This window comes from Aplosporella prunicola (assembly GCF_010093885.1).
Source record: "Aplosporella prunicola CBS 121167 unplaced genomic scaffold K452scaffold_6, whole genome shotgun sequence".
Lineage (NCBI taxonomy): Eukaryota > Fungi > Ascomycota > Dothideomycetes > Botryosphaeriales > Aplosporellaceae > Aplosporella > Aplosporella prunicola.
Genome location: NW_022983534.1, coordinates 26,181 through 52,830, shown reverse-complemented (window position 1 = coordinate 52,830; position 26,650 = coordinate 26,181). Strand labels below are relative to the sequence as shown.

Sequence of the window (26,650 nt, the reverse complement as noted above, 5' to 3'; positions counted from 1 at the left end):
TCGCCTTCCACCTCCACCACATTTCTTGATCCCAGCTGACCGCCGTCTGCCACGTCCACCCCACCCTCTGCGGCGTAGCATCATGGACGGCTTCAACGAAAGCTCACAACCCTCACGCCCCGACGGCGCTGCCGACCTCTCCCGCGTCCTGGAGGCGCTTGAGGCCATCTTCGACGCCCGCTCGTCCAACACCACGCGACAGGAGGCCTCGCTCTACCTTGAGCAGATCAAGCAGCTGCCCGAAGCCCCCTCGCACGGCTTCGCCCTGGCGCTCGATGCCTCGCAGCCCGTCCACCTGCGCTACTTTGGTCTCCAACTGCTTGAATATTCGATCAGATATGGCTGGGAGGACTACACGGAAGAGCAAGCTCTGGCCATGCGCCAGTATGTGATTCGGCTTGCAGAGGGCGTCTCGCAGCAAGGTCCGACGTTTCTGCGGAATAAGGTTGCGCAGCTCTGGACCGAAGTCGCTAAGCGGTCCTGGGGAGCGGATTGGATGGACATGGACGAACTCCTGGTCAGGCTCTGGACTTCATCCCTGGAGCACCAGGGCTTGGTGTTGTATATACTGGAAACCCTCTCAGAGGAGGTCTTCAACCGCGACGACGCCATTGCCAGCCTGCGCGGGAACGATCTGGGCAAGGCTTGTGTCAGCATATTCACTCCCGCTACTATCATACAAGAAGAGCTGCCCACACGCGACACCAGTCTGAACGTCAGGTTCGGCGACGAGGGATGGGTGAAGAGAGTGTGCGATCTTCTTGACTGGTGCCTGGCGAACAATGCCGAGAAAGATGAGCGCATCTGCGCCATTGCGGTGAAGGCTCTGAACACCATTAGAGCGACAATGCCATGGTTAATTCCTAAAGCAATTGTTTCGACGGAGAGCGTCAACCATATTGGCAGAGCCCTTTCTGTTCCGGTGATTCCTGTCCAGACGGTGAGCTCATCTCTGGTGAAAAGGCGTCCGTAACAAGCTAATAACCCGTTCAGGCTGCCGTCGAGGCCTTGTTTGCCATTTACAATCGAAGCAACTTCCTGGAGCAGGACTTCGTCGACATAGTATGTCCGATGTATGGGACGGAGATTGTAAATCTGCTTCGCGAAATCTACAAGTGGACGGCGAGCGACATGGACATTAATGACATGGATGAGCCCAAGTACACCTTGTCCAAGAAGCTTTCGGAAGTAAGCGGCTGAACTCATCTCGTAATCACGTCACACTAACCCTTCTCAGGTCCTTGGGAGTCTGGCCAGCTTCGCCGAAAGCAAGCCTACGCTCATCCCCGAAAGTAGTGATCTGCCTGGATTTTTCTCGCTCTTATTCGAGGTCATGGGTCACCCCAGTTTGACTGTATCGATTCCAATCTTACACGCTTGGACGAAGCTGTTGAGAGCTCGTGTCATCAGAGACTCGCAAGCGGTCATTCAGCTGGTCCCAGCGCTACTGGAACTATGCAGTCAGCGATTAGTGCGCTATGAAGCGTTGCCCGACGATTCGGAAGATCCCACCTTCTTACTCCTGAACGAGGACATAGACACGGTCCCGGAGCGTCACGCTTTTCTCGGCAACTACCGTAGATATTGCGTAGACATCGTCGAAGTCGTTGTCCGGAAAATGCCCATGGACGCGATGCAGCATATTCTGGGACAAGCCACGCACCTCTTTAGGCATCTATACGACGGCCAAGCCCCTTTCCACGTCCAGACCTTTATCAAAAACTCTGGATCAGTGCTCCGGATGGACGCTCAGATTTCAGTGATTGACGCTGCATTGAGGGGGTATCTCAAGTGGGTCGCGGGGCACGGGGCAGATCCACAGCACGACGAGAGCAACAGACAGGCGATGCAGGATATCTTTGAACTTTGGTGCCAAGAGGTCCTCCAAATCATATTCGAGGACCCGGAGATTACAAGGAAACTGATTCAACTCTTGGTCACTTTCTCCACGAAGGCATTGGCGACGAGGCCGAGCTTCGCTCTGCAACTCCTCGAGTACATTCTTAATCTCCCTATAAGAGACGAGCCATCATTCCCACAGTATTCCGAAGCCGTCAAGGGTCTGGAACAAGCATGCACGGCGGAAATGCAGCGACTTGCCATGACCTTCCCCGACCACTTTTTGTCCGTCTACGACGATATCGAGCGCCAAATAAATGTTGTTATGGCTAACAAGCCGGTCGACGACCGCCAACGGATGGGATACACGGCTTTCCTCTTCATCATCATCCACAGAGCCTCGACCCTGGACCGGTCAGTCCAGGAGGCACGCCTTGCGGAGATAATGAACGCGGTAAAGCAACAATGGCTCAGCCCAGAGCTTTCGGCGTCTCTCTCCTCGTTCCAGTCTTTCTTGGAAATGCTTAGTCTTGGTCAGGTCAACGAATTCTTCTCTACTCATGGATTTGACAGGACCCAAGACTGGGCAGCGCAGCTGCTTGACGCCGAAGGACAGGCCAAACAGGCCGAGATCCTGGCACGCTTCGGGCAGCTGCCGCTTCGATTTACCAAGAACCTGCTAGGCGCATCGACAGAGAGACTCCGTGACGGCTCTCAGCCATATGAGATAGCCTGCGTGCTATGGGCGGACGCTATACCCGCGATATTGCCTAATCTGCTCCAGCTCATCAGCCACGCTCAAGCCTTTATGAATCTCAGAAACTGGTCCCATCTGCCGGAAGAGATGCAGATGGTCATCAAGAGGGTCCTCACCGACCGTTTTTGGCAAGCGGGCATCTCCACGGAGAGCAGAGATGACTTCTTTGCGCGCGTGAGCGGATCAAAGTCATCCTATGAAGGATTCGCTTCGACTGTGCGTGGCACCGTGAGGCAGATCCGCGAGGTATGTTACTTTATCCTGTACGCCTTGACTAGGTTCAAGGAGTACTTCTACGGCATCGCGGACCTGCCCATCCCGCTCAGCCAGGCATTGTTCGAAAACGCACAAGCGCTGTCGGCGCATCACGTTTCGGTGCTGCTCAACGTCTCGACGCAGCTGATTGAAAGCTGCCCCGCCGATCTCCGGGCGCAATTCTTGCCGCCGATCGTCGCAGGTCTCTTCAAAGAGCTTGACACCAAGATCAGCACCGAGTGGGACATGATCAACAAGCAGATCAGCCAAGCAGGCGATCAAGATAACCTTGGCGATGAGATGAAAAATGAAAGCATCCTGCGTCAACTGACGCACTCGGCCGTCATGCTGGTGTCACTGCTGCTCGACGACCAGCGTTTCGGTAAGACAGACTCCCCGCATCTCCCCCCTTGCGGCTGGGACAATGATACTGACGTTGTGCAGACACCGGACGGTCCTCGCCTAACGCAAAGGAGCAGCGCATGCAGACGTTCATCCTCAACACGCCGCAGGTGCTGGAGGCCATCCTCGTCTTCTGCAAGACGACGATCCGGGTGCGCGATACGCGATGCGTCACGCTCGTCTCGCGGCTGATGCGCATGACGATCCACCACTTCAAGGACCAGTCGCCGGTCCGCGACTACATCTGTTGCGACATGCTCCAAGCTGCGATCACGTCGTTGCACGAGCCCGCGTTTGTCGACGCGCAAAAGGACCTGGCGATGCTCATCGCGCAGATCATCCAGCTCGACCCGGTGACGTCGCGCAGCATCATCCTGTCTCTGCCAGGGCTGTCGAGTCGGCCGGAAAAGGTCGACAAGGCGTTCAACAACATCCAGAACGTGCCCAGCGAACGCCAGCAGCGCGGTCTAGTGCTCGACCTGCTGTCAAGCGTGCGCGGAATCAGCATTCACGAACAGGGCAAGATGGCGCGCCCGCAGGTGAAGAAGGCGGCAGTGCAGGAGCAGTACATGGCGGTAGAGCAGCAGCCGGCCATTGTCCGAGGAGGCAGCCCCGAGCTGGCGGGTATGGCTGACATGTTTGGCTGAGCAGGTTCCTGCGGCGACGCGGCGGACGAAGACTACCAGTGTGGCGGGGGTGGGGCAGCTGAGAGTCGCCGTTGTCGCGGTCGTGTGCGACGTCGTCGGGCCCGAAAGCGCGTCGGACCCGATGCTTCCTCCGCCGTGGGCGTAGTACCTAGAGAGAGAGAGAGAGAGAGAGAGAGAGAGAGAGAGAGAGTAAGTAGGTAGTTGGACAAGCAATGCCAACACTACTGCCTCGGTCGTAACGGGTAGGGAGGTGTCAGCTGCTGGAGCAGAGCGAAAAGCGTTTCAGGTCATACTGGCGTGACAGTCGGGCGTGGAGGGGCGTTGGGGGGGAGGCTTATTTTGTGCAGGGCAGAGAGGGCGCGCGGCGGCGGCGGGCCGGGACGGACGGCATCAGCGGGCCCTTCCAGTGGTGGGGGCGAGACCAGAGTACGCTGTAGGCATGTACCTAGACACGGAGTCATAGTGTGCACTAAGCACGGAAATGCAACCCAAAACGCCTTTTTGATTAGAAGAGAGAGAGAGAGGGTGTTGCGAACTGGGGGCTGGTGCAGGATGAGTGTCGTGTCGTCGTGTTTCTATAATTTGCGCGCATGGGTTGCCGGGGCCGGGGTTGTCAGACTGGCCGGGCCCGCGAATCCGCAGATCTGGATAAGTGGATGGAGATAAGACGGAGTAAGGAGCAAACAAACACCAACAGGGGCACGCGCGAGGGCCTTGGGGCCACGAAACAACAAACATAAGGACGTGGACGGGAGGATGCGAGGCCGAGTTTAGTGTGGCTCTCGTACGAACGATGTCGAACACTTGTGAAGTTGGTCGCGAGGGCCGAGAGCCGGGGCCCACTGATTGCCAATCCTACGAGAACTGGAACGGTGGAGCTAGCACGGTCAGGCACGCGGCGGAGGGCGATCTGGTGGACGGTAGAGCGGTGGGCTGGAGTGAGGATGGGACGACTGCTACGGCCGAATGGCAGCGATGGATCGGAGCAGGGTTAGCGGAGCCTTTCGAGAATGTTGCCGGTTTTCGTCAAGCGCGGGCGGGGCGGCGTGGTGGCGCGGAGCTTGGCAGTTCCGTTGTGCGCAACTTGTGCACGCCTTGTGCAGTGTTTATGCCAGTCCGCCCGGCTGTTGCGCCCCCCGCGAGTGACGAGAGGCTGCATCAGCCTTAACTCCGCTCCCCTGGGGCCTTTCAAATACTGAAGCCCGCCCCGTCCCTCCTCGCCTCGCCTCGTCTCTAAACTACCTATCTGTTTCTGTTTGTGTGCACAGGCTTCCTCCCGCGCCGACCCTCGAAGCCAAGCCAAGCCGCTTTCACCATGGGGTCCGACCTCGAGTCGCAACCAACGCGGCCCGCCCGTATCGCCTGGCTCACCCAGGTCTTCAACCCCAAGGTCGTCACTGACCATGTCAAAAACTCCCACTACGAGGGCAGCGGCACCGATGAAGACCCTTACGTCGTCAACTGGTTGCCCGACGACCCTCGCAACCCCATGAACTACCCGACCTCGGTCAAGTGGGCCATTACCATGCTGGTCGCCATTGCCACCCTGGCCGTCGCCTTCGTCTCCTCGGCCTACAGCGGTGGCGCTTCCAAAATCATGATTGAGTTCGAGGTCGAACAGGAAATTGTTATTCTTGGTGTCTCGCTCTTTGTCCTGGGTTTTGCGATTGGCCCGCTGATCTGGGCCCCCATGAGTGGTGAGTAGGAGTAGTGGAAGTTTTGTGACTGGAAAATAAATTGCTGACACCTTGGCAGAACTCTTTGGACGTCAAAAGCTCTTCTTCGGCACTTACATGGTGCTGACGGCATTCAATGCTGGCGCCGCCGGCTCGAAAAACATCCAGACGCTCATCATCCTCCGCTTTTTCGCCGGCGCATTCGGTTCCTCGCCGCTGACTAACGCCGGAGGCGTCATCGCCGACATGTTCCCCGCCGCCCAGCGCGGTCTCGCTATGACTCTTTTTGCGACTGCGCCGTTCCTTGGCCCCGTCATCGGTCCCATTGTGGGTGGCTTCGTCGGCCAGACGATTGGCTGGCGCTGGATTGAGGGTGCGTCTTCCTCACGCTGCTTGTGCGACGCCCGCTAACCTTTTGCAGGCATCATGGCCATCTTCACCGGCGTGCTCTGGATCCTGTGCGCCTGCCTCGTCCCCGAAACCTATGCCCCCGTCCTGCTCAGGCTCCGCGCCGAGAAGCTCTCTGAGCTCTCTGGCAAGGTGTACAGGAGCAAGGCCGACGTCGACACGGGCAAGGTTACCATCGGCGAGGCTTTCAAGACGGCCCTCTCGCGCCCCTGGATCCTTCTCTTTAAGGAGCCCATTGTCCTCTTACTAAGCATTTACATGGCAATCATCTACGGAACGCTTTACATGTTGTTCTCGGCCTTTCCCATCACATACCAGCGCTACCGCGGCTGGTCCACGGGCATTGGCGGCCTGGCCTTCCTGGGCGTCGCCGTGGGCATGCTTGGCGCGGTTATCTACTCACTCTGGGACAACAAGCGGTACGTCAAGGCGGCGGAAAAGGATCCGTCGGGCTTCGCGCCGCCAGAGGCCCGTCTACCGCCCGCCATCATCGGCGGCATCGCCATCCCCATCGGCCTGTTCTGGTTCGCGTGGACCAACTACCCCAGCATCCACTGGATGGCGTCGATTGCGGCGGGCGCGCCATTTGGCTTCGGCATGGTGCTCGTCTTCCTGGCCATCATGAACTACCTGATTGACGCGTATACGATCTTCGCGGCCTCGGTGCTGGCCGCCAACGCGGTTCTGCGCTCGCTCTTCGGCACGGCGTTCCCGCTCTTCACGACGTACATGTACAACAACCTCGGCATCCACTGGGCCTCTTCGATCCCGGCCTTCCTGGCTCTTGCCTGCGTCCCATTCCCCTTCCTCTTCTACAAGTACGGCCCGGCCATCCGCGCGCGCTGCGAGTACGCGGCGCAGAGCGCGGCCTTCCTGGCCAAGATGCGCGGGCAGATGGCGCCGGCGCAGCCCGGGCAGCAGGGCGAAGTCGGCTCGAACTCGAGCCTGGAGCTGGCCGAGGAAGAGAAGCGCGGCGAGCAGAGCACGGCGCAAAGCACAGCTCCCGCCGCAGACGTCGACGCCGACGCAAAGGAGCCCGCCGAGCCCGCCGAGAGCAGCAACGACGTCTCGAGGCAGCCGTCACTGGCGAATGGCGGCGAGAAAGAGGATAGCCGGTTTCAGGCTATCAAGCCGTCTGGTGAGCCGTTGGGCCGCTCGCATAGTCGTGCCACGACTGTGGCGAGCCGTAGGAGCGTAAATTACGAGGGCAGTCCGTATGATATCGATCGCGTTAATACGAACGAGAGCTTTAAGCGGGTGGCGAGTAAGAAGGGGCGGAAATAGGCGGTGGTAATTGGAAGGGAGGGAGAGGGCGTGGTTAATGGAGATGGTGTGGGTGAGGTGGAGTGAGGTGGATTCTTGATTGGTTGGTTGGTTGGTTTTGGAAAAATTACTGATAGCTGTAGTGATACTGTAGTGATGATACCCCTGCGATAGGATTGGTAGTTGGTTTTTAGGGGGTTTGGGTCTGGAAGCAAAAGTTTCTTCCATAGGATCGGATCGGATTAGACGAAAAATAGCATGGTTTAATGATGGCTGATGGCGTGTTTGCTGCTTGTGCCGTGTCTTGTTTAATAGTGTCAACAAGGATATAACATACCTCACCCTAACTTTATATATATAGCTACCTACCTACCCACCCACAAACCCAACCCCAAAAACCAACACTAAACCAACACAACGTCCAAAACCCCCACCCTCCCCTCCCCCCTCACAGCGCACACCAGCCGCCCCACCGCCCCCGCCACCTCCTCACTCCGCGTAACCCGCTCCCCAACCGCCCACCCGCCTGTCGCGGCTTGCGCGAGGGCGATGTAGTCGATGCCTGCAAACGCGCCTTCTTCTCCCCCCTCCCCAGCAGAGCCATCAGAAAGGTCAGGAGTGGAGGGATTGAAGGTCTGAGAAGCTAGACCTCCGGGGTGCACGTCAACGAGACACTGCCGCGTAGCCCGCCACCCGCCGTTGTTGAGCACGACGAGCAGGAAGGGCGCGCGCTGCTGGCGCGCGCTCGCGAGTGCCGCGACAGGGGCGCCGAAGATTAGCGCGCCGTCGCCGGTTATGCTGACCACCAAAGACCCTCCGCTAGGAGGGTCTTCCCCCTCCAGAGCAAGTCTGGCCCCAACAGCCCCCCCAACAGCCCACCCCAGCCCACTCCCGCCCTTGGTAAATGCCCGCCCAGCAGCCCAATGTGCCTGTAGCTGCGTGGCTAGCGCGCCCTGGTTCGTCACCGCGTCGCTGAGCAGCACCGCGTCGCGCGGCAGCAGCTCCCGCAGCGCGCGGAACAGCCACGCGGGCGAGATGGCGCCGTCACTCTGCGGAGCTGCCAGCGTCTCCAGCGCCGCGGCTTGCGCTGCGTGCGCTGCTGCCCGCTTCAACGCTAACGCCTGCGCGCCGTCGCGGCCTTTGTCTTTGGCATGGGCGTTGGCGTTGGCAGCAGCTGCTGCGCACAGCTGCGCCAGCGCCTCCCCCGCATCCGCCTGGAACGCCGCACGCGCATGCAACTCAAACAGCCCCATCCGCGCCTTCAGCACGTCAGAATCGATATGGTACACGCGCGCCGTGGGCCCCGGCGCCGCCTTCACTGGTATCCACGGCACGTCGGCCTCGAGCACGAGGACCGCATCTGCATTCTTAACCGCGTGAGCGCCTGCGGCCCCAGGCGCGACCCATGCGGGGTGTGTGGCTGGGAAGGAGGCGTACCGCGCTTCCGCGTCGAGGACGTGGAGGTGGGGGAGTGCTGTTGCGAGGGAGGCGAGCAGCGACACCGCGTGTGCGCTCCGCCCGAGGTAGCCCGTCACGACCAGTGGGTGGGAGGCGCGCGAGAGCGCGGACACGACCTCGTCTGCTGCGCCGGCGGGGAGGCCTCCGAGCCGTACTCCCGCGGGCACAGTTGCCCCTCCTCTTCCTCTTCCTCCTTCTTCTTCTTCTCCTTCTGCGGTAGCAGTGACAGCAGCAGTAGCTCTGACCCCCGTCCCCATAGCCAAAACCTCGCGCCCCGCAACCAAGTACACCGGCCCCGGCCCCCCGCCATTCCCGTTCACAGCCATGCGCACCGCCCGCCGCACCACGCCGCCCACCTCCTCCCCCCGTGTGAGTTCTGCACTCCACGCCGCGTACGGCGCCGCGAGCGCGGCTTGTCCGCCTCCTGGCCGCCCGGACACGTCCTGGTACCACTGGACGTGTTCGGAGCGGGCGCCGCGCAGGGGCGTGCTTGCACCCACACTGCCACCAGCAGAAGTAAGAGCGTTGCTCCCCTCGGCCGTACAAGGCGCCTTCCCAGCCAACACCACGACCCCGGCGCGCCCGCTCGCAGCATTGTGCAATCCCGGCATCAGCGCGCCGGTGCCGACGTCGGCGTGCGCGAGCACGAGTTGTGGCCGCTGCGTTAGCCGGAAGAAGGCGTCTGCGGCGGAGAGGGCGGGGAACTCGTGCAGGAAGATGAGCAGGTGGGGTGGGTGGCCTTGCTGGCGTTGGCGTCGTCGTGTGTAGGCTTCGATCAGCGAGGGGTGGTCGGAGCCCAGGACCGCGAAGATGTGCGTTATCCCTGCCTGCGCGAGGTTTTCGAGCAGGAGGTCGGCGACTGTGTGTGCTGGTTCTGGGGAGTGTGGTTGTTGTTGTTGTTCGTGTCCGTGTATTTTTTCTACTTCTTCTTGCTCGTGTCTTTCTTCTTGCGGTGGTGGGGATGACGCCATGGTTGGTGAGTGAGTTGGGGAACTGGCGAGAGAAAAACAAGTGAAAGAGGGAAAGAATGTATGTATGGATAATTGGGAATCTCGAGATGAGACGAGAGAGAAAGAAAAGAAGAAAAAGAAGAAGAAGGGAATCAAGAAACCCGGATCTCAAACACATGGCCTGCTGCTGTGCTACCAGCCAGCGAACCATCCTGCCTAGGTACCGGCATACTGACATACATACCGATATACGTAGGTATGCACCTCTCTCACCGTCTCCCGCTCTGCATCCAGTAAGCGAGTGAGAGGCTTGCAATTTGGACGGCACGGCTGCAGCGCGGAGATAAGCCTGCGTTAGCTTGCTAGATACATATCTTACATATCGTATCTCGCCCAAGGAAGATGAAACAGGGTGTGCAGTGTGCATGGTGGCATGGGGTGTGGTATGGCATGTCGTAGGTGGAGGTGGAGGTGGCGTCCAGGTACAGTAGGTAGGGCGGACGTTGGACGGTTGGCGGGGCCGACGCGGCACCAGCGGGAGATGGGACGGGCCGGTGCGATCGCGACCGACGCCAAGAGGCGCTGCTTCCATTCTTTGTCTCGAGCGGAAGCTTGACATTTCAACTCTGAACACCTTGACTGTTCTTCTCTCACTCCTCACTCCAAGCGTTGACGTCCATTGTCCTCTGTCATCATCTTTCATCTTTCGCCGTCGCCGCTCTACTTGTGTGCTTGATGTGGCAGCGACGGTAGTGCGTGACTGGGCAGCTGCTGGTACTGCTTGTCTGCCTTGATGCTAACGTGAATGCTAGAGTTCTTGTCCGCTTTGAAGCCAACATGAATGCTACAGAGACTTCTGTCGCTCCTTACTCAGCTGTTGCCTCCTGGCTGTACCAAGTATGCCATCAGGCACTCCAATATTCATCTCCGTACCAACGCTCCAATACGGCAAATGGTTGCCATGCGAAATTTATGCAATGATCGAGTGATGTGTGATCAATATCCAGCGCTTGTGGAGCGGAGGCTGAGTTCGTTTACGATCGCTCTTTTGGCCCCCATATCCCCACCAAACCCCTGCTGATCTCCGGGGCAAATATAACCGTGCGACTACAAAAGGATTCGGCAGGCACATTAGCGCTTACAAGTATGACTTGTCTGTGAATACGTCCCACCTGCTAGTCATCCTTCTGCTTCAATGGGTATGTGCTTCTTTGTTCAAATGCACGGCCTAGACTAACCAATCAGACAAGAAACTAGCGTTGGTCCACGCAAAGACCGTATCGACATTCAAATCGACTACGAGTCCTGCTCTCACCGAAAAGTCGAAAGAGCATCAAGAATGGGTTCCATCGACACTGAAAAAATCAATAGCTCTGCCTTTTGCGGCATTCTGCTTCCTTCTCGTGGGAGCGCTGGAAGCACTGCGTGTCGCTGTCACCAAGAACCAAGGAATCTCTGCTAGCGAAAAAGAAACTGTGTTTTTCCTCAAGTACTTGCCAACCTTCTGCGTGGTTCTCCTCGGACTTGTCTGGAAGTCCGTCACCTCCGAAGTCAAAAAACTCACGCCATGGTCCGCCATGAGCGGCAAATGGGCCACAGCCGAAGAATCCGTTCTGGTCAACTACATCGACAGGCTTGAGATCTTCGCAGTGTTTTCTTCTGCTAAACGAAAGCACTGGGCGGTATTCATGGCGATTGTGATGGGATTCATGATCGGAGCTGCCGTCACGGCAGCCAACGCCTTGGCTTACAAGGATTTATCTGCCACCACACATTTTGATACCCCGATGAAGAGGCTATCACGCTTCGACTTCGATGGCACACTTTTCCGTCGGGATCCGAACACGACGATAACAGACTACATGGGTCGCGCTAGAAACCGCCCGTATGCAGCAGTAGCTGCCGAGCGTCTTGTTGGAGGGCAATCAGCAGATTTTACGAGCCAGGCGTACGCGTTTGACAGGTTCGCCAGTGTAACTGAACCACCGACAAACAGCACCACCCAAGCCAACGTGGCCGCGTTTAACGTGGACTGGGGTTGCCAACAACTTAATTATACCATCAATTATCACCAGAGGGATCCCTCTAAGGAATTGCAGAGCGACTACGATTTTTGGGATACCTACAGTTATTGGGATCTCAATGCGCATAAAGCCGATACAAAATGCCCTCAAGGTATCACGCAACGAGTGACTGATTCAAGCGAGGGCGCCAAGGACATCAGGCAATATGCATGGCTGAATGTCACGTCTTGTACAGGCCTGAGGGATCTCCGGCTGCTCGCAACCTTTTTCCAAATTAACCCGAATAACGAGACACAAGCCGTTGGGGTCATGTGCACTCCTCAATTCACTATCGGGCAGGCACTGGTACGAATTGATCAGTCTGGTAAGGTCCAAAGCTACAAAGCAGACCAGTCGACATTTGAAAAAATTGACATTGGAACCCCCATGGAAGCCATCTATCTCTATCTAGTTGGCATTAATGACGCATATGATGGGGCAGACACCGGAGAGCGAAGCTTTACGGAGGTGGCTTGGAACAAATCGATTGATCTGACCTTTGTACATCTCGCAGCATATGGATTCGTTTTCGGCAACTCTTTCGACACATTCTTCCAGTCCATGACAGAGTCTGGTATGCCCAAACTGAATCAGACATACTTGGAAGATCCCGATCTGTTTGAGATGGAGACAAAAACCCTCGCTAGACAAATCATGACGCAAGTCGTCAGCGTGTTTGCCAGGGTGAATGAAGATACCCCTAAGTCGATGAATGGGACAATAACCCTGAAAGAGCCTAGGTGGTTATTAAGGTATACTGCGCTCCGGATACTCCAGGCCATATTGGCCATGCTGGGGATAGTAATGGTTTTGCTGTCGACATTGCTAAGGCCGAAGTCTTTGCTCAAGCAAGACCCTGGCCTGCTAGCTGATACAGCTATCGTCTTAGCACGCTCCGGTTTGGTGGAAGAAATACTCAGCCCACACGCTGTCACGTCGGACAAAGAAATGCAAAAGTCGCTAGCATCAACCCGTTGGCGACTGCACGAAGAAAGCCGTGGCAGCACTTCTGGGCCGATTCTCGAAGTCGATACGACGCCGTTACCTGCAGAAGGCCTTTCTCCAGCGAGATGCCCCACAGTGCACTCTGGATGCCATCCAATCGCTTTGCGTACGGATGTTAAATGGGTCGTTGCCGTGGCTTTTGGCGTTGTCATAGCCGTCCTTGGCCTGCTTCAGGGCCTTTCCACTATTCGCAAAGGCATCTGCATGGACGGTACGACAGCTTCGAATCTATTCAACTATGTACCTACGCTGGTACTGGTTTTGTTGAGTAGCTCATGTTCGGCTCTGGATGGCGCCACGCGGGCAATGATGTCTTACAGAAGCCTCAGGAAACCATCCAAAAAACAACCGCTCCTTTCCAACTTCCAGGACACGTCAACTTTCCATGCACTCTTTAGGTCCCACACAAAGTCTGGCAGGGTTGGATTCGCGCTCGCAGCGGCCTCCTTTGCTACGCTTGTCTTCCCTTGGATCAAGATTGTTGCCGCAGGTCTTTATGGCACGACGACTCTGACAATTTCGGATCCTGCCATCTTACACATGGACAACAGCATTATTGAGGGCTCCGAAACTTATTTCCTTTCCAGTCAAAATGACCTTACAACCGCTACCTCGAAGGCCTCAAAGTTCACCGAGTGGTCAGTGACACCGGACTTTGGAATTGGGCAGAGACCTGGAGTCCTCGACAACCTTGTGATCAGTAATCTCACAGAGTGGTCATCAAAGCGAGCTGCGACCGATATGGCGGCTTATGAAATCGAAGCCATGGTTAAGGCGATTGCTGTGAACAGCCATTGTGAAGCAGTCCACTCGGATGAGTTTGAGGTCCTGGCTCATTGGAGCACCGACTGTGGCAACAGGACTCTTTTCGATTTTCGTTGCAAGACCGACCACTGCACAAAAACTTTAAACATCATCGAAAAACATCGAAACGAACCAATCAACTTTATGGCGTTCAGTCAGCCGGAATGCGTTCTCGGGTCTTATATGGGTATATCTTGGTGGGACCTCTACGATGTCACGCGTAGTGTGTTCCTGGCCGATTTCTCCAGCGTGACGGGCCCATTCCAGAACTACACGGCGATAAATGCCAACCAAAGTACTGTCGTCGACTCCAGCATGTTCAACGTCTCACTACCAACCTTACGCGCCGTATCATGTCTGTACAACGTATCGGCTGTCGACGTCAACGTCACATTCACTCGAAATACAAATCTCGACGTCGGCGGTGCGACCGTCACGCTTCCCTGGGCCCCATCTAGCTACGATCGTGAATCTCTCGTTTATCGCTCATACATGGACGAACTATCTTCAGGCGCACTAGATGCTTCTGGTAACGGTGACTCCGTCTCGTACTACCCTAAACTAACAACGGATAAAGTAATGGCGGGCAGATTGAACAGCACCTCCCTCTGGCCGAACTCCACCGACACTACCAACGTCTATGAGACCGTGGCCGCATACGCGCAATACCAAGTTGGCAATCTCAGCGCACTACTCGACGCGGAGCAACTTGCCGAAGCCGTGTCGACAATCCAGCGGATCCTGGGCACGGAAACGCTGACGAACGCGCGCCCCTTAATCCTCGAGGCGGCGAACGCGTCCAGCGCGAAGACCATCACAGGCACTGCGCGCCATCGCCAAACGCGCATCAACCAAGACGTCACGACGACAATCGTGCTCGAGGTCCTGCTCAGCGTGGTGCTGGCCTGCCTCCTCTGGATCATCTACCGCTTCCCGAGCTCGTCGATGCTGCCGAAAGAGCCCAACTCGATCGCGGCGCGGCTGTCTCACTTTGCGGGCAGCGCGCTGGTGCGCCGCGTGCGCGACGAGGGCGTCTCGCGTGTCGAGGAGACGAGCATATGGAACGAGAAGGCGGGGCTGGGATGGTGGCCTGTCTCTGGCTCCGAAGAGGATTCAGCGTCGAATCAGAGTCAGGAGCACCGCCAGTGGAGATGGGGCATCGATGTAGGGCCCGACATGGTGCAGCAGGACTGGGACTGTCCGCCCTTTGGCGAGGGCGCAGTGAGTGGCGACAGAGATAGTGGGGACGAGACGGAAGGCGATGCTGACTCGTCGTCTCCGGGTCCTGAACAAGCGACCACTGCCGCTCCGAGTCCGGTTTCGCCGGCTTATGAGCGGGTCAGCGCGGCTGAGGGGGAAGACGTCCTGCAGCGGGTTAGTTGGTGGGAGGAGGGAGATGGGCCTGGGTTTGTGCTTGGGAGTTGTGGGGTGTATGAACGGGTTCCGCAGGGGGAGGAGGGTGATGGTGGGAGGGTTTAGGTGTATGTGTATAAGTTATTTTAGTGCTGTGTATATATTCCTTTATACGTTCGATGATTGTAATATACAGATGCTAATTGTTCATGATTAGTTGATGTTGCTGTGGATGGTTCTGGCGTACGCTTAGAAATCTATATGATATACTGCTACCCGGCGTTGGGCCACCGCCTATACTTTCCATTACCCATTTACTGCTGCATGCTACTGCCACTGCTACTCACATTTCAGTCAAACAAATCTCACTGCAGATTCTATTGCACAGAACGTTATTAGTTTTGAAAAGGCTCTCTTAGACGCTTACCAGCCATCAAACACGTTGAACCTAGATATAATCGCATAATCACACCGTTTATACATATTTACTTGCTAATAATCCGGGAAGCACGCGTACGACTATAAATCTTTGTTCTTGGGTGTACGCGCTGAGTTTGCGTCCCAGTTAGGCCTGAATTAAGTCATAAGACGAATGGTGTTACATGGCTACAACGTTGAGAAAGTGATTTGGTATCTCTAATATACCTTTCCGATGTAGCCAGGATTGTATCCCAGACGCCCAAGGTTTTTCTGAAAAACTGGATGCTCTCGAGGACAATCTTGTCACTTTCAGGTGATGTTGAGCCGGGGTCCTAGCGCTCCTAAAAGTAAGTTTTTCGTCTGAATATTTGTAACAGTTACCCTATTGGCATGACCTCGGAGCAGCTTAAGTATCGAGATTCGAGCCTCGTCAAGGTGCTGATTACTATCATGCCTCAAAACTTCCGGGAATAATTTTCCAGAAGTATTCTATGGCATTGATAATCCTGGGTCATTTCACAGCCCTGGTTCACTGCTTTGAGGAACGCCGGTATCTACGAGGCTGGAGCACCCGGGTATAGCCCGTTGTAGATAAAGCTTTGGATGAGCAGTGGCGTATTTGGCTTGATTGGCCAAAAATGTTCACTGTAGACGGTATCGAAGATGCGATGGCGATGGTTCTTCGAGGGGACAAGACTAGAGTGCAGTTATGTAAAGATAGAAAACGGCATGGGTAAAGGCTTTTTGTACGTGTTTTAGTTCACAATATACCCAGGGCAAGCTACGGCGCCTCTTTAATCTATTATATATTAGGCCCTCCCTTGATCTTTTCTTAGGCTTTGCCTCAGCTTATTTGTATTTCTCTAATACCCGTATCCTAATTCTATTGGGCAAGGAATAGTCCTACTAGTACCTCGTTATGCATTTGTCGTTGTCCCTTAGGGTTGGCGATTTAGGGGGATTATTTTTATAGGTAAGTTAAAAAGTACTAAGTGCTATAAACACCGAAGATGATATAAACTTTTTAGTTTAGATAGAGCCTACTGCGGCTTCATATTCGGAGCATTACTGTAAATAAATACAGAGTTGACTGGCTCTTATTATCGTTGATTTATTTGAACAGATGTGAGGTATTGGACTGAAGGCTGAACCGACTATTATATAAGTTTTTCATCATACTCTATACGGCTATACGAAGATTCGGAGAAATATAGTCAGATATTAGTGTGGGTTTCTAGAAACACAGTCCATCGAATGCATTTGGTGCTTTCCCGTCAATGCTTTACGGATGCCTTTTCTCGGCTTCGTATGGTCCCACCGTCTCGCCGCTTACCCAGTCTGTCACGACGCCTTGTTCACTAGAGCAATGGTGCAAAGTGGGTGCTGAATGTTCTGGATTTCTAAATGCCTTTTTCAGCCCCTAAAGTTGAAGATGTTGAAGATGCATTACAACACCACGCTGGTGCCACTACTGGCTGTGAAGCTGTACAACGAGAGAACCTGCTACTACCTGTGGCTCAATTAATACATGCTTATACGAACGTGATTTTACTATCAATCATCGCCGCCAGTTTTCCCACACTAGTTTGTTTGCCTACCTTGAATACAATTGTGCACCACCACTCGGCTCGGAAGATGCATTCCCAAATGTGCTGCTTAGGTTCCATCGCCACTAACATCTGAGACACTGCGTTAAGCTTACTTGGCTTAGTGACTCGGCCGAGAGCCGGCGTCTCCTTTCCCCACGGCCCACCGGGCGGGACGGGCGGGAGAGCGGATAGGCCGTTTAGGCGCGAGCATAGCCCCGTCCAGGCCTCGAAATCGCAAAGACATCTCCCAAAGTTTCTGGAGAGCTGCAGTTCAGCAATGCGCGGGACAACTTGTAGCGAAATGTTGTGAACGTACGGAGTAATATGTTAGCCAACAACGTTGAGCGCCCAGCGCTGTCACTCTGGCATTTGAAAACTTGGAAGCAAAAACTGACGAAATGTTTAATGTAGCCCTACAACAATCTACGCACGTAGGGATTCACGAATGCAATGACCTTCCCGTATCTGCCGGGGCAACGCCGTGGCCTTTGCCTCATGGCATGATTATCAACAGACTCCACGGATCGACGGTCGATCCAAGAACATCAAGCTAGTGCCATTCAGGGGCTACGGTCAAACAAATTGCCACGATCATGGATGTGCGGCAGGCACCTTATTATGCGAGTTTGTTTCAACCTTCAAGCCGCAATAGCTAGATTGTCCGAGCTTTGCCTCTCCGAATTCCCGTAGGGCTGCAGGTTAGCAAGACAAGGGGCCGGGTGGTTTGCCGAAAATAGGGCGCGGTCGTCGCAGGGATAGTGGCTCAGTCTAAGCTTGACCCGTTGAAGATAGCGGAGTCGAGTTGTATTGCCACGGCGGGCAGGGCTAGGACGAGTGTCGGATTGATAGTAAATACGAGGGGGAGACGGTGGGAAAACGTTTCCAGGCGAAGCGACTTGCCGGACTGTGCCTAGGCTGTGGCTAAATTTACCGTTAGCGAAGGCCGCTCCCGATGCTATACCGAGTCAAGAAGCCCACCACAGAGCCCTGCTCAGAGGAACAAGGTCAACACGAAGAGCTGGGTCGTGCTGGCTCTATCGCCTTCAAGAACGTCACACAGCCGCCAAAGCCCTTCGTGTTCTTCAGTGATAAATACCTGCGACAAAGCCCGTCCAATGCCATCACCGCACACTCGTCTTCCACCCTCACCAGCCATTTAATCCTTTCTCGAAACAGTCGGAGTCCTCTCCTTAGAATTTAAAATCATGTTCCCGCTTCTGCTTCTTCCCGGCCTCGCGGCGGCTGCTCCTGCTGCCGCTGCGGCCAAGGCTGCTTCCCTTCCCATGCTCCCGCTCGCCTATTCGTATGGTGGCTACCCCAAGATCTCAACGAACATTTCGTGGGGGAACCCGCCCCAGGAGCCCATCAACACTGTCGTTGATCTGGGAAGCGCCGACTTCTGGGTAAGTGAAGAATACGCATCCGATTATCAAGCAGTATCACTAACCTAAACAGGTCTACGGCCCCAATGCTACCATCAACTCCGGCAGCCCTTACTTCCTGACTCCCGGTCCTTGCACCGAGCAGCCCAAGCCATTCTTCAACTACCCGGAGTCGACTTCCGCTGCCAAGCCCGTTGACGCTAGCAGGGCATACGGTAAGCATAGCTAGCTTTTGTCGCAGTTTTCTCGACCGCTAACAATCCCAGCGTACGGTGGCAACGGCAAGATCGTTGAGGCACACTTTAGCGTCAATGACACGATCAACTTCGGCAACGCCAAGTACCCGAGCCTCGAGAACCAGAGGGTCGAGGTTGCCAACTACACGATCCTGAAGCAGAGGGCCCAGACTTGCACTGGCGCAGAGTACGACAAGGCGATCCTCGGCATCAGCCCGAGGACCGAGGACGGGCAGGGTCCTTCTTTCCGCGGCGACCTGCTCGACCGTGGCCTTATTGAGACGCCGTCGATGAGCTTGTGGTTCGACAAGGGCCCCGAGGACGTCCGCGGCACGTACCAGGGCACTGCTCTCTTTGGTGCTGTTCCCAAGAACAAGTACGAGGGCGACCTGGTCAAGGTTGCGCTCGACCCGCCTGAGGAGGGTGGGGTCGGCTACTGGGTGACGATCCCCAAGTGGGAAGTCAGCTCGGTGAAGGAGCCCTCGAAGAAGACGGCGGTCAAGGTCGTGACTGAGTCGAACGTCAAGCGCTGCCTGGTCGACTCCGGCTTTGGCACTGAAAGCCTGCCCGTCAGTGCCAAGGACTTCTACGCTGCCACCGGCCTCGTTGAGAAGGACGGATTCCCTACCTTCGAAGGGCCGTGCGACAGCATCCCCAAGGACGCTACGTTTGACTACACGTTCACGGGCGAGGCCGGCAAGCCCGTCACGGTGAAGGTTCCACTCCGCAACTACGTCCGCGGCATTTCCGACTTCAACAGCAACAACGACCCCAACGTCTGCGGTCTGAGCTTGACCCTGGAAGAGTACAACTGCTACATCGGCGCTCCTTTCTTCACGGCCGCCTTTTTGGCCTTCAACGACGATGCGAACGAGATGGCGATTGCGCAGGGTGGCGTCTCCACCGGTGCCGAGGACGGCGCGGACGGTCTTAGTGACGTCACCATCATCAAGAAGGGCGACAAGCTGCCCGTCAGCTACTAAGCTCGGCTTCTGAATACCCAATGCTTACAAGATTTAATGATTGCAGTTTGTTATAAATAGCGTTTCGAACAAATCGAATGGATTGGAAGACAGACTTGTTGTTGTCGAGGTGATGAGTGATCGATCGATTGCCGTTTTGCTCATCGATAGTGATTTAAACCATGCTGTAACCGAGGCACTAATTATATAATAAACATAACATTCAGGACCAAGGACGTCGAATCTAGCTCTTGCATATGGATAAGCTTCTTTCGCATCAGGCTAGTCCATGTCGCTATGGACAGGAAAGCGTCTTTGACCATGCTGGATCCCTGCCATCGTGCGACTGATCCACATATTTTGAACCAAGCAAAGGATGCAACGGAAAAAAGCGCAGGCAGGCTCTATAGATGCTGTAAGACGACGACAGCAGGGGTGACGAGTAGGTGCCTATGTGCAGCCGCAGGGCTCAGCTGTGCCGCTTCGGTGCACAGCCCACCTCCAGCGGGCGGATTTAGCCCCCAACCGTCGACGCTTATTTTCGCAGGAGAGAGAGAAAGTCAAACACGTCGCCGACATTCTTGCGCTCGTTATAACCCACCGAGCCCGCTCTCCTGTGCGCTGCGATTAAAATGGGGCCGCCCGAAGGAACAACGACGTCAACGCCACAGGTCCTGTCCAAGACGTGCCAGAACTGCTTCCATCTGAAGATCCGCTGCGTGAAGCACCCGCAACGTGACGCGTGCGACAGGTACGTACATACATAAGGACGGAAAACCCGAACGCCCGTAGGAGTAGGACAGGAAGACTCCGGGTCCCGCTCCGGTCCGCCGGCGGCCAGCCAGCCACGCTCGCTGATCCACCACTGCCGCTCACTCACTCACGGCAGATGCATCCGCCTGAACAAACACTGCGTGTTCCGGCCCGCGCGGCGCCGGCGCAACTCCGCAAAGCGGGACGTGTGAGTGTGTTCGCGGCCCGGATCTGGCGCGTCGACCTGCTGAGCTGAGCGCATTTCTTATCTAGGCGAATCGAGGTGCTCGAGGCGCAAGTGCAGCAGCTCCTGCAGAGCCAGCAGCAGCAGCAGCAGCAGCCGAGCACAGAGGAGGCGCAGGCAGCTCGGCCCGCGCCGAACCAGCTGGTGACGGACAGTACGGCCGGCGATGTCGTTGATTCCGGCATCATTAGCCCAGCCTCTGCGGAGCGGCTGCTCCGGATCTACAGGGCCGCGTTGACGCCACACTTCCCGTTTGTGGTCGTTCCTCCGGACACGGCGGCCGAGCAGCTGCGGCGTGTAAAGCCGTTCCTGTTCCTGGCGATCATGACGGCCGCGCTTTTCGACGACATGCCTACGCAGCGGAGGCTGGGTGAGATGGTCAAGAAGGCTGTGAATGAACGCATTCTTTCTGACAGCACATTGACGCTGGACATGCTTCAAGGGCTGTTGGTGTTTCTCGCATGGTGAGTATTTCTTCATTTAGTTCTAATGTATTTGATACTTATACCTGAGCCAGGAGCCAGTATCACCCCAGACCCCGGCGTTATACGCAATACATGCAGCTTGCGATCTCCATTGTCATAGACTCCAGGCTCGATCGAAAGCCAGTCAGTCTGTGGAAGACTCGGTTCGGCAGCAGCCGGGACCCGCCTACGGCGCCGAATTCGCTAGGATCGGACGAGCAACGAGCATTTTTAGGGTGTTTTTATCTTGCCTCGAGGTTAGATTCCTTCTAGTGTCAGAACAGGGTTACAAACTAATCCTATCCAGTGTTTCTAAGCTTCTGCATAAACACAATCCACTCCCTTACTCCAAATACATGGAAGACTGCTGTCTTTCTCTCCGCGAGCGGGATGAATATCCAGCCGACACGTACCTCCACGACCTCGTCCGCCTTCAACACATCATCGAGAGGACCGAGGGGCTTTCCTCGCTAGAGAGCGAACCGCACGAAGCCAAAGCTCTAATAAGCAACTTGCGATCCGAGCTGGAGACGTTCCGAGCGCGAATAGCGTCCAGCGTGGGCGGCAGCAGTGGTACGTCAAGCCAAACCACGGTATATCCGTTTGCTCTCTCTAACAGACAGCGCCGCAGCACTGCTCCTAACAAGCTTCTACACGGCCGAAGTCTTCCTCTGCCAAGAAGCCTTCTTCACGCCCACACTCCCCCTCCCCCCGCCCCAAAAGCAAGACCTCCTCTGCGCAGGCCTCTTGGCCGCGCACTCCTTCCTGGCCTTCTACTTCTCGCTGCCCGCGGGCGCCGAAGTCTGCTTCAACAACAGCGAATGGATCCAAGTCAGCTACGTCGTAACCCTCGCGTCGCGGTTCGCCATCGCCTCGACCGACAAATCCGCTGCAGCCAGCCACCGAGCAAGTGAGCTGCGCCACGCGCTCGACCTGCCGCGCGTGCTGCAACGCCTGCAAGAGCGCATCGGGTCGCTCGTGACGGCGCAGGTGGACGACGCCGGCGAGCGCGACATCTTCTTCTATTACCAGCAGCGCGGGCGGCGCATCCAGGCGTGGTTTGAGCGGAGTTTTGCGCCTGCGGAAACAGAAGAAGAAGGAGGAGGAGAAGAAGAAGCAGCAGCAGCAGCGCAGACGGAAGCACCGCCCCCAACGTACGCGCCGCAGGCAGCAGCAGCCGCGCAGAGCACTATACCGCCATTGCCTGCATACGCTCACTCGCTAAACGGCCTCTTCACCACGACGAACAACGACAGCTCAGCCGGCAGCGCGATGCCGCTCGACGGCTTCGACGCGGGCACGGCGGGACCCTGGCAGGGCTTGCTGCCCGGGGAGCAGTATGGCGGCAGGATGGCGGACGTGTTTCCAGACGCGGCGGAGGATTTTATGTTTTCGGATTGGTGGCCGTGGATGCATCCGTAGGGGAGGTGAGGGGACGGTGGTTTGTGGCGTTCTGTTCTAGAGCCTGGATCATGCATGCATGTGCAAGTGCGGCTTCGAGTTTTGGGTGTCGGATTCTGCCACCATTTTTTTGTTTTGTCGTTTTTGATACATATAATATATAATCCTGAAGCACAACGAACGCCGTTTGACCATTCATTCGCTGCCAAACGACGGCACCGAAAACGGCAAACGTCGCGATCCGCCCAACCATCCAAAAGCTCATCTCAACGCCCTACCTCGCAACACACCCCCCAAACCGTGACCGCGCACATCCACCACCGAGCCAGCAAGCCAGCAGCAGCGCGCTTGGCGAAAAGGCTGAGCACGCACGCACGCACACGCGGCAGCGCGCAGCGCAGTGGAGGCTGAGCCAGCGAAAGTAACGTAAGCCGCCCTTTCCCAAAGCGGCTAGCGCGCATTTCTCTGCCCAATCAGGGAGCGCGCGGAGTGCCTGATTGGGGGCAGCTGCGTTTCTTACACCGCACGGAGCCGCACGGACAAGGTCTTCCGCGCCCTTGTCCGTGTCCGTGTCCGTACGCCGCGGATGCTTTGGGTTGCGATAGGGCGGCGGAAGCGGTGGTGGGCTGGGGTTGGGGGCTGCTGGGCGGGCTGTGGCTTTGGGGCTTTTGGCTTTCTGGAGGATGCGAGCCTGCCGGGAGGAATGCGTTAAGCCAACGAGGCTGGGCTGCTGCTGGTGATAAATACGGCGAGGGCGCTGCGCTGGTTTGGGGGTGCTTGCACTACAGACAGACTCACAGTTCTTCTTCATCTCATCTCATCTCTGCTTCTGCTCCCTAATTTGACCTTTTCTCTACGCGAATACCTATACACTCGCTGTCGTTGCATCTGCTCTGATCTGTCCTGCTTGCCGGATTTTACTATCGTCTTGAGTTCTGCTTCTGCGCGCGCGCCATGGCTTCCAACTTCACCCTCCCCGTCAACATGACGGACTTCGACCCGGAGACGGACTGCAAGCTGGGGACCTGCCCGCTCGAGCTGGCTCAGTACACGTACGTGCCCAGCCTGGCGGGGAACGCCGTGTTCGCGGCGCTGTTCGGGCTCATCCTGCTCGCGCAGCTGGGCTTCGGCGTGCGCTACAAGACGTGGGGGTTCCTGGTTGGGATGGTGGGCGGCGTCGTGCTCGAGATAGTCGGGTACGTGGGGCGCATCCAGCTGCACTTCAACCCGTTTCCGTTTGATCCGTTTCTGCAGTGAGTTGCACTCCCTCTTTCTTTCTTTCTCTTGTCGGTCAGAGATACTGACGTGCACAACAGACAGCTCATCTGCCTCACCATCGGCCCCGCCTTCCTCACCGCAGCCATCTACGTCTGCCTCGGGCGGCTGATCGTCGCGCACAGCCAGGCCGTCTCGCGCCTGCAGCCGCGCACGTACACGTACATCTTCGTGAGCTTCGACATCCTGTCGCTGGTGCTGCAGGCGGCGGGCGGCGCCATCACCGCCACGGCCGACGACGACCAGCGCGACCTCGCCGACGCCGGCGTCAACATCATGATTGCCGGCTTGGCGGCGCAGGTTGCGTCGCTGGCCCTGTTCATGGCCTTGTGTGCCGAGTACGCGTTCCGCCTGAGCCGGAGGCGCGAGTTGTTGGACTCGTCGTTTTCGGGCTTGCGGAGCACCTTCAAGTTCAAGGCGTTTCTTTTTGGTGAGTTTTTCCTCTCGTCGTCGTTTTTTGGTTGGACCGTGTTGCTGATTTGTGCGATCAGCTCTCGCCGCCGCCACCGTCCTCATCTTCGTTCGCTGCTGCTTCCGCGTCGCAGAGCTCAATGAGGGCTTCAATGGCGAGCTGGCCAACGATGAGGTCATCTTCATGATTCTCGAGGGCCCCATGATCATTTTGGCGTGTGCTTGTTTGACTGTTTTCCATCCTGGTATCAGCTTTGGTGGCAGGTGGGCGGAGATCAAGGCGGCGCGTCAGCAGAAAGCCGTTAGGAAGAGTGTGTACGCTTCTTCCTCTGAAATGGAGCTTGAAGATGCGCGGAATTAGTTAGGAGGGGTTTCTCTAGGAGTGAATGAGGGGTTTTTGTTGTTTCTTTTGCGTTATCGATGGTTGGTTAGAGGGGTTGGCCTTTGTCAGGCTGGTCATTTCCTTGGAGTTATAGAGAGATTTCTGCCGGACCAGTCAATGGATTACGATCTAAAGACGGTTTAAGCATTCGAGATTTTTGTCAACGAGACTGCGCAGTCCGAGCTTTGGGAACCACTTCCTAGTATTTGTTAGTAGAAGGTGTTGGGGGCCAGCACACTCACGTTTCTCGCCCCCAGATGCGTGGAGAAAGACGAGACTCTGTTCCGGCCCGCTTCAGTTCTTTCGAGGAAATGAAAGCATTGACCAAATGCAAAGTCTATGGTGTTGCTGTCGGGGGACGTGATTAATGCAAGCCTGGGGACCCGATGCCGCCGCCAACGGAGCCGATCAGTAGCCTGGCTAGCAATTATCGTGTTCGCGGTGAATGATGGATAGTCCCGTATACCCGGTTCATATTTTCTCTATTAGTCCGGACGTCGTCCAGCTAAGTCATGGTTATCGGAATTGGGATTGTGACACGACGGCCACAGATCTCAGCTGGTGTGTTTCTGGAAGCGACGTGATCGACGACGAGCTGACGCTCGACAATCGCACGACCTTGGATGCCTAGCTGGGTCAGTTATGCTCTCCTCAACCGCTTATGATAACCTACCAAGGCATGCCGTTCCATCTCATCTCCACCCACCGCACTCGCTCAGCGGCCGCCGAACACAGCGCGCTTAGCTCGACATTAGCAGTCTCAGCTAGGTAAGAACCCGCCATTTCAGCGGCACACACAGACCCAGAAACCAAGTCGATCAACAAAGGCAGCACGACAGCGCGCGCGTGATGGCACGGTGCGAGTGTAGGCGAAGGTACACGACAGGGACGTCGGCGCGCCCGTACCCGTACGCGAGGCGGCTGGCCAGCGCGACTTCTTCGCTTCTCCCCCTCCCCCATCGCCCATCATCAGCATCAGCATCAACACCGTCATCGTCGTCACCAGGCATCGTCGTTCTGCTCCTGCTCACACACTCGTACAGTACAGTACAACTTACCTACAAGCGAGGACGCACAACATCTCCACCGTCACGCACACACAAACCAATCGCCCAAAAAGCCCACCCTGACGCGCGTGGCGCCTCCTCCATGCATGCCGTGCCCCCTCGCTTGAAGGCTGTTTTTTCTTTTTCCGTACTCCGTACTCTATGTAATTACCTAACGAGCTAACCTACATCGCCGCCATTGTCGCACCGCACCGCACCGCACCGCATGCACGCATGTACGCATGTACGAAGCCGTAGCAATACATACCCACGCACCGGCAAATCAGACCAGACCAAACCAGACCAAACCAGACCAGACGCGGCACACCGACCGCCCGGCCAGGCCAGCAAGCAGAAAAGCAGACTGGAAGCACGTGCCGCGGCGCGCCGGCCAGCGACCCGGCGGGGGACGAGGCCAACCACGCCCATGCCCCGGGCAGGGCAGCACGAGGCATGTCTCAGCCATCTATCCATCTGCACCAAACAGATGCATGTTCTTTTCGTGAGTGAGGCTTGCGAGTGGCAGCCCCGGGGCTGAAAAACTGATGGCTGGACGCGAGCGTGCGGTGCAGTGCGGTGCGGCTGACTGACGATCTTGCCAGCCCAGTTCAGGCAGCGAGTGGGGTGGGGTCCAAGAAGAGGGACGGTGGGTGGGTAGGGAGGTATATATATGTATACGTGCGTGTAGCACGCGCGCGCGCGGGCGGTAAGTCTGGTCTGGTTTGTGTTTGGGTGGGTGAGCGAGCGAGCTTGTTGTCTTTCTTTGACTTTCTCTTGGCTCTTTACGTTTTTCCGTCTGTTGTTTGTTTGTTTATACTGCCTGCCTTTCTGCCAGCCTGCCTAATATTTTCGTTTGCCGGGTATTACCACTTCATTTCACTCCACTTCCCTCTGGCCTCGTTGTTTCTTTTCCTTCCTTCTTTCCTCCGCACACCTCACCCCACCCCACCGCTACCCTTTGCCTTTTCCCCGTGCGTACATACATGATGTTCCGGCGCGGAGATTCTCAACGGAGCATACAAGGTACATCCGTGCACATGCGAGCGACGACCCCCCAGCAAGTCGGAAATGAAAGAGAAAGAGAAAAAAAGAAAGAAAAAGAAAAAGAAAAAGAAAAGGCAAGAGGAAGAGCGAAAAAGAAAGCAAAAAAAAAAAAAAAAAAAAAAAAAAAAAAAAAAAAAAAAAAAAAAAAAAAAAAAAAAAAA

The 26,650-nt window shown here is 56.2% G+C and overlaps 9 protein-coding genes across 9 annotated transcripts; 7 read left to right on the top strand and 2 right to left on the bottom strand.

Moving 5' to 3' along the window:
- Nucleotides 1–82: 82 nt before the first annotated feature.
- Nucleotides 83–3,900, top strand: K452DRAFT_295830 (uncharacterized protein; the record flags this gene model as incomplete). Its single annotated transcript, XM_033541860.1, has 4 exons — nt 83–940; nt 994–1,188; nt 1,238–3,233; nt 3,296–3,900. The coding sequence occupies 4 exons, from the start codon at nt 83–85 to the stop codon at nt 3,898–3,900; spliced, it is 3,654 nt and encodes a 1,217-aa protein (XP_033400086.1).
- A 171-nt stretch (nt 3,901–4,071) lies between these two features.
- On the bottom strand, nt 4,072–4,621 carry K452DRAFT_284689 (uncharacterized protein). Its single transcript, XM_033539989.1, has one exon. The coding sequence runs from the start codon at nt 4,359–4,361 to the stop codon at nt 4,188–4,190; it is 174 nt and encodes a 57-aa protein (XP_033400085.1). The 5' UTR covers nt 4,362–4,621; the 3' UTR covers nt 4,072–4,187.
- A 487-nt stretch (nt 4,622–5,108) lies between these two features.
- Nucleotides 5,109–7,523, top strand: K452DRAFT_349533 (uncharacterized protein). The gene is made up of 3 exons (XM_033545601.1): nt 5,109–5,597; nt 5,656–5,949; nt 5,998–7,523. Exons 1-3 carry the CDS (start codon nt 5,216–5,218, stop codon nt 7,266–7,268), a joined length of 1,947 nt encoding a protein of 648 aa, XP_033400084.1. The 5' UTR covers nt 5,109–5,215; the 3' UTR covers nt 7,269–7,523.
- Nucleotides 7,524–7,651: 128 nt separating this feature from the next.
- Nucleotides 7,652–10,127, bottom strand: K452DRAFT_356584 (uncharacterized protein; the record flags this gene model as incomplete). Its single annotated transcript, XM_033546060.1, has 1 exon — nt 7,652–10,127. Exon 1 carries the CDS (start codon nt 9,674–9,676, stop codon nt 7,652–7,654), a length of 2,025 nt encoding a protein of 674 aa, XP_033400083.1. The 5' UTR covers nt 9,677–10,127.
- A 365-nt stretch (nt 10,128–10,492) lies between these two features.
- Nucleotides 10,493–15,006, top strand: K452DRAFT_295827 (uncharacterized protein; the record flags this gene model as incomplete). Its single annotated transcript, XM_033541859.1, has 3 exons — nt 10,493–10,552; nt 10,906–14,901; nt 14,977–15,006. 3 exons carry the CDS (start codon nt 10,493–10,495, stop codon nt 15,004–15,006), a joined length of 4,086 nt encoding a protein of 1,361 aa, XP_033400082.1.
- Nucleotides 15,007–17,970: 2,964 nt separating this feature from the next.
- Nucleotides 17,971–19,582, top strand: K452DRAFT_284686 (uncharacterized protein). Its single transcript, XM_033539988.1, has 3 exons — nt 17,971–18,292; nt 18,345–18,486; nt 18,538–19,582. The coding sequence occupies exons 1-3, from the start codon at nt 18,095–18,097 to the stop codon at nt 19,488–19,490; spliced, it is 1,293 nt and encodes a 430-aa protein (XP_033400081.1). The 5' UTR covers nt 17,971–18,094; the 3' UTR covers nt 19,491–19,582.
- Nucleotides 19,583–20,101: 519 nt separating this feature from the next.
- On the top strand, nt 20,102–22,352 carry K452DRAFT_222800 (uncharacterized protein; the record flags this gene model as incomplete). The annotated part of the gene is made up of 6 exons (XM_033536574.1): nt 20,102–20,220; nt 20,359–20,430; nt 20,496–20,930; nt 20,984–21,187; nt 21,238–21,500; nt 21,562–22,352. The coding sequence occupies 6 exons, from the start codon at nt 20,102–20,104 to the stop codon at nt 22,350–22,352; spliced, it is 1,884 nt and encodes a 627-aa protein (XP_033400080.1).
- A 963-nt stretch (nt 22,353–23,315) lies between these two features.
- Nucleotides 23,316–24,378, top strand: K452DRAFT_222702 (uncharacterized protein; the record flags this gene model as incomplete). The annotated part of the gene is made up of 3 exons (XM_033536571.1): nt 23,316–23,584; nt 23,648–24,036; nt 24,098–24,378. The coding sequence occupies 3 exons, from the start codon at nt 23,316–23,318 to the stop codon at nt 24,376–24,378; spliced, it is 939 nt and encodes a 312-aa protein (XP_033400079.1).
- A 1,145-nt stretch (nt 24,379–25,523) lies between these two features.
- Nucleotides 25,524–26,644, top strand: K452DRAFT_141022 (uncharacterized protein). The gene is made up of 2 exons (XM_033535409.1): nt 25,524–25,947; nt 26,048–26,644. Exons 1-2 carry the CDS (start codon nt 25,688–25,690, stop codon nt 26,430–26,432), a joined length of 645 nt encoding a protein of 214 aa, XP_033400078.1. The 5' UTR covers nt 25,524–25,687; the 3' UTR covers nt 26,433–26,644.
- Nucleotides 26,645–26,650: the final 6 nt, after the last annotated feature.

Coding starts and splice junctions, on each gene's coding strand:
- K452DRAFT_284689 (XM_033539989.1), bottom strand. CDS start 4,361: ATGACTCCGTGTCTAGGTACATGCCTACAGCGTACTCTGGTCTCGCCC.
- K452DRAFT_349533 (XM_033545601.1), top strand. CDS start 5,216: ATGGGGTCCGACCTCGAGTCGCAACCAACGCGGCCCGCCCGTATCGCC. Junction 5,598..5,655: donor GATCTGGGCCCCCATGAGTG/GTGAGTAGGAGT, acceptor ACACCTTGGCAG/AACTCTTTGGACGTCAAAAG. Junction 5,950..5,997: donor TGGCTGGCGCTGGATTGAGG/GTGCGTCTTCCT, acceptor AACCTTTTGCAG/GCATCATGGCCATCTTCACC.
- K452DRAFT_284686 (XM_033539988.1), top strand. CDS start 18,095: ATGTTCCCGCTTCTGCTTCTTCCCGGCCTCGCGGCGGCTGCTCCTGCT. Junction 18,293..18,344: donor TGGGAAGCGCCGACTTCTGG/GTAAGTGAAGAA, acceptor TAACCTAAACAG/GTCTACGGCCCCAATGCTAC. Junction 18,487..18,537: donor TGACGCTAGCAGGGCATACG/GTAAGCATAGCT, acceptor TAACAATCCCAG/CGTACGGTGGCAACGGCAAG.
- K452DRAFT_141022 (XM_033535409.1), top strand. CDS start 25,688: ATGTACGAAGCCGTAGCAATACATACCCACGCACCGGCAAATCAGACC. Junction 25,948..26,047: donor AACAGATGCATGTTCTTTTC/GTGAGTGAGGCT, acceptor CGATCTTGCCAG/CCCAGTTCAGGCAGCGAGTG.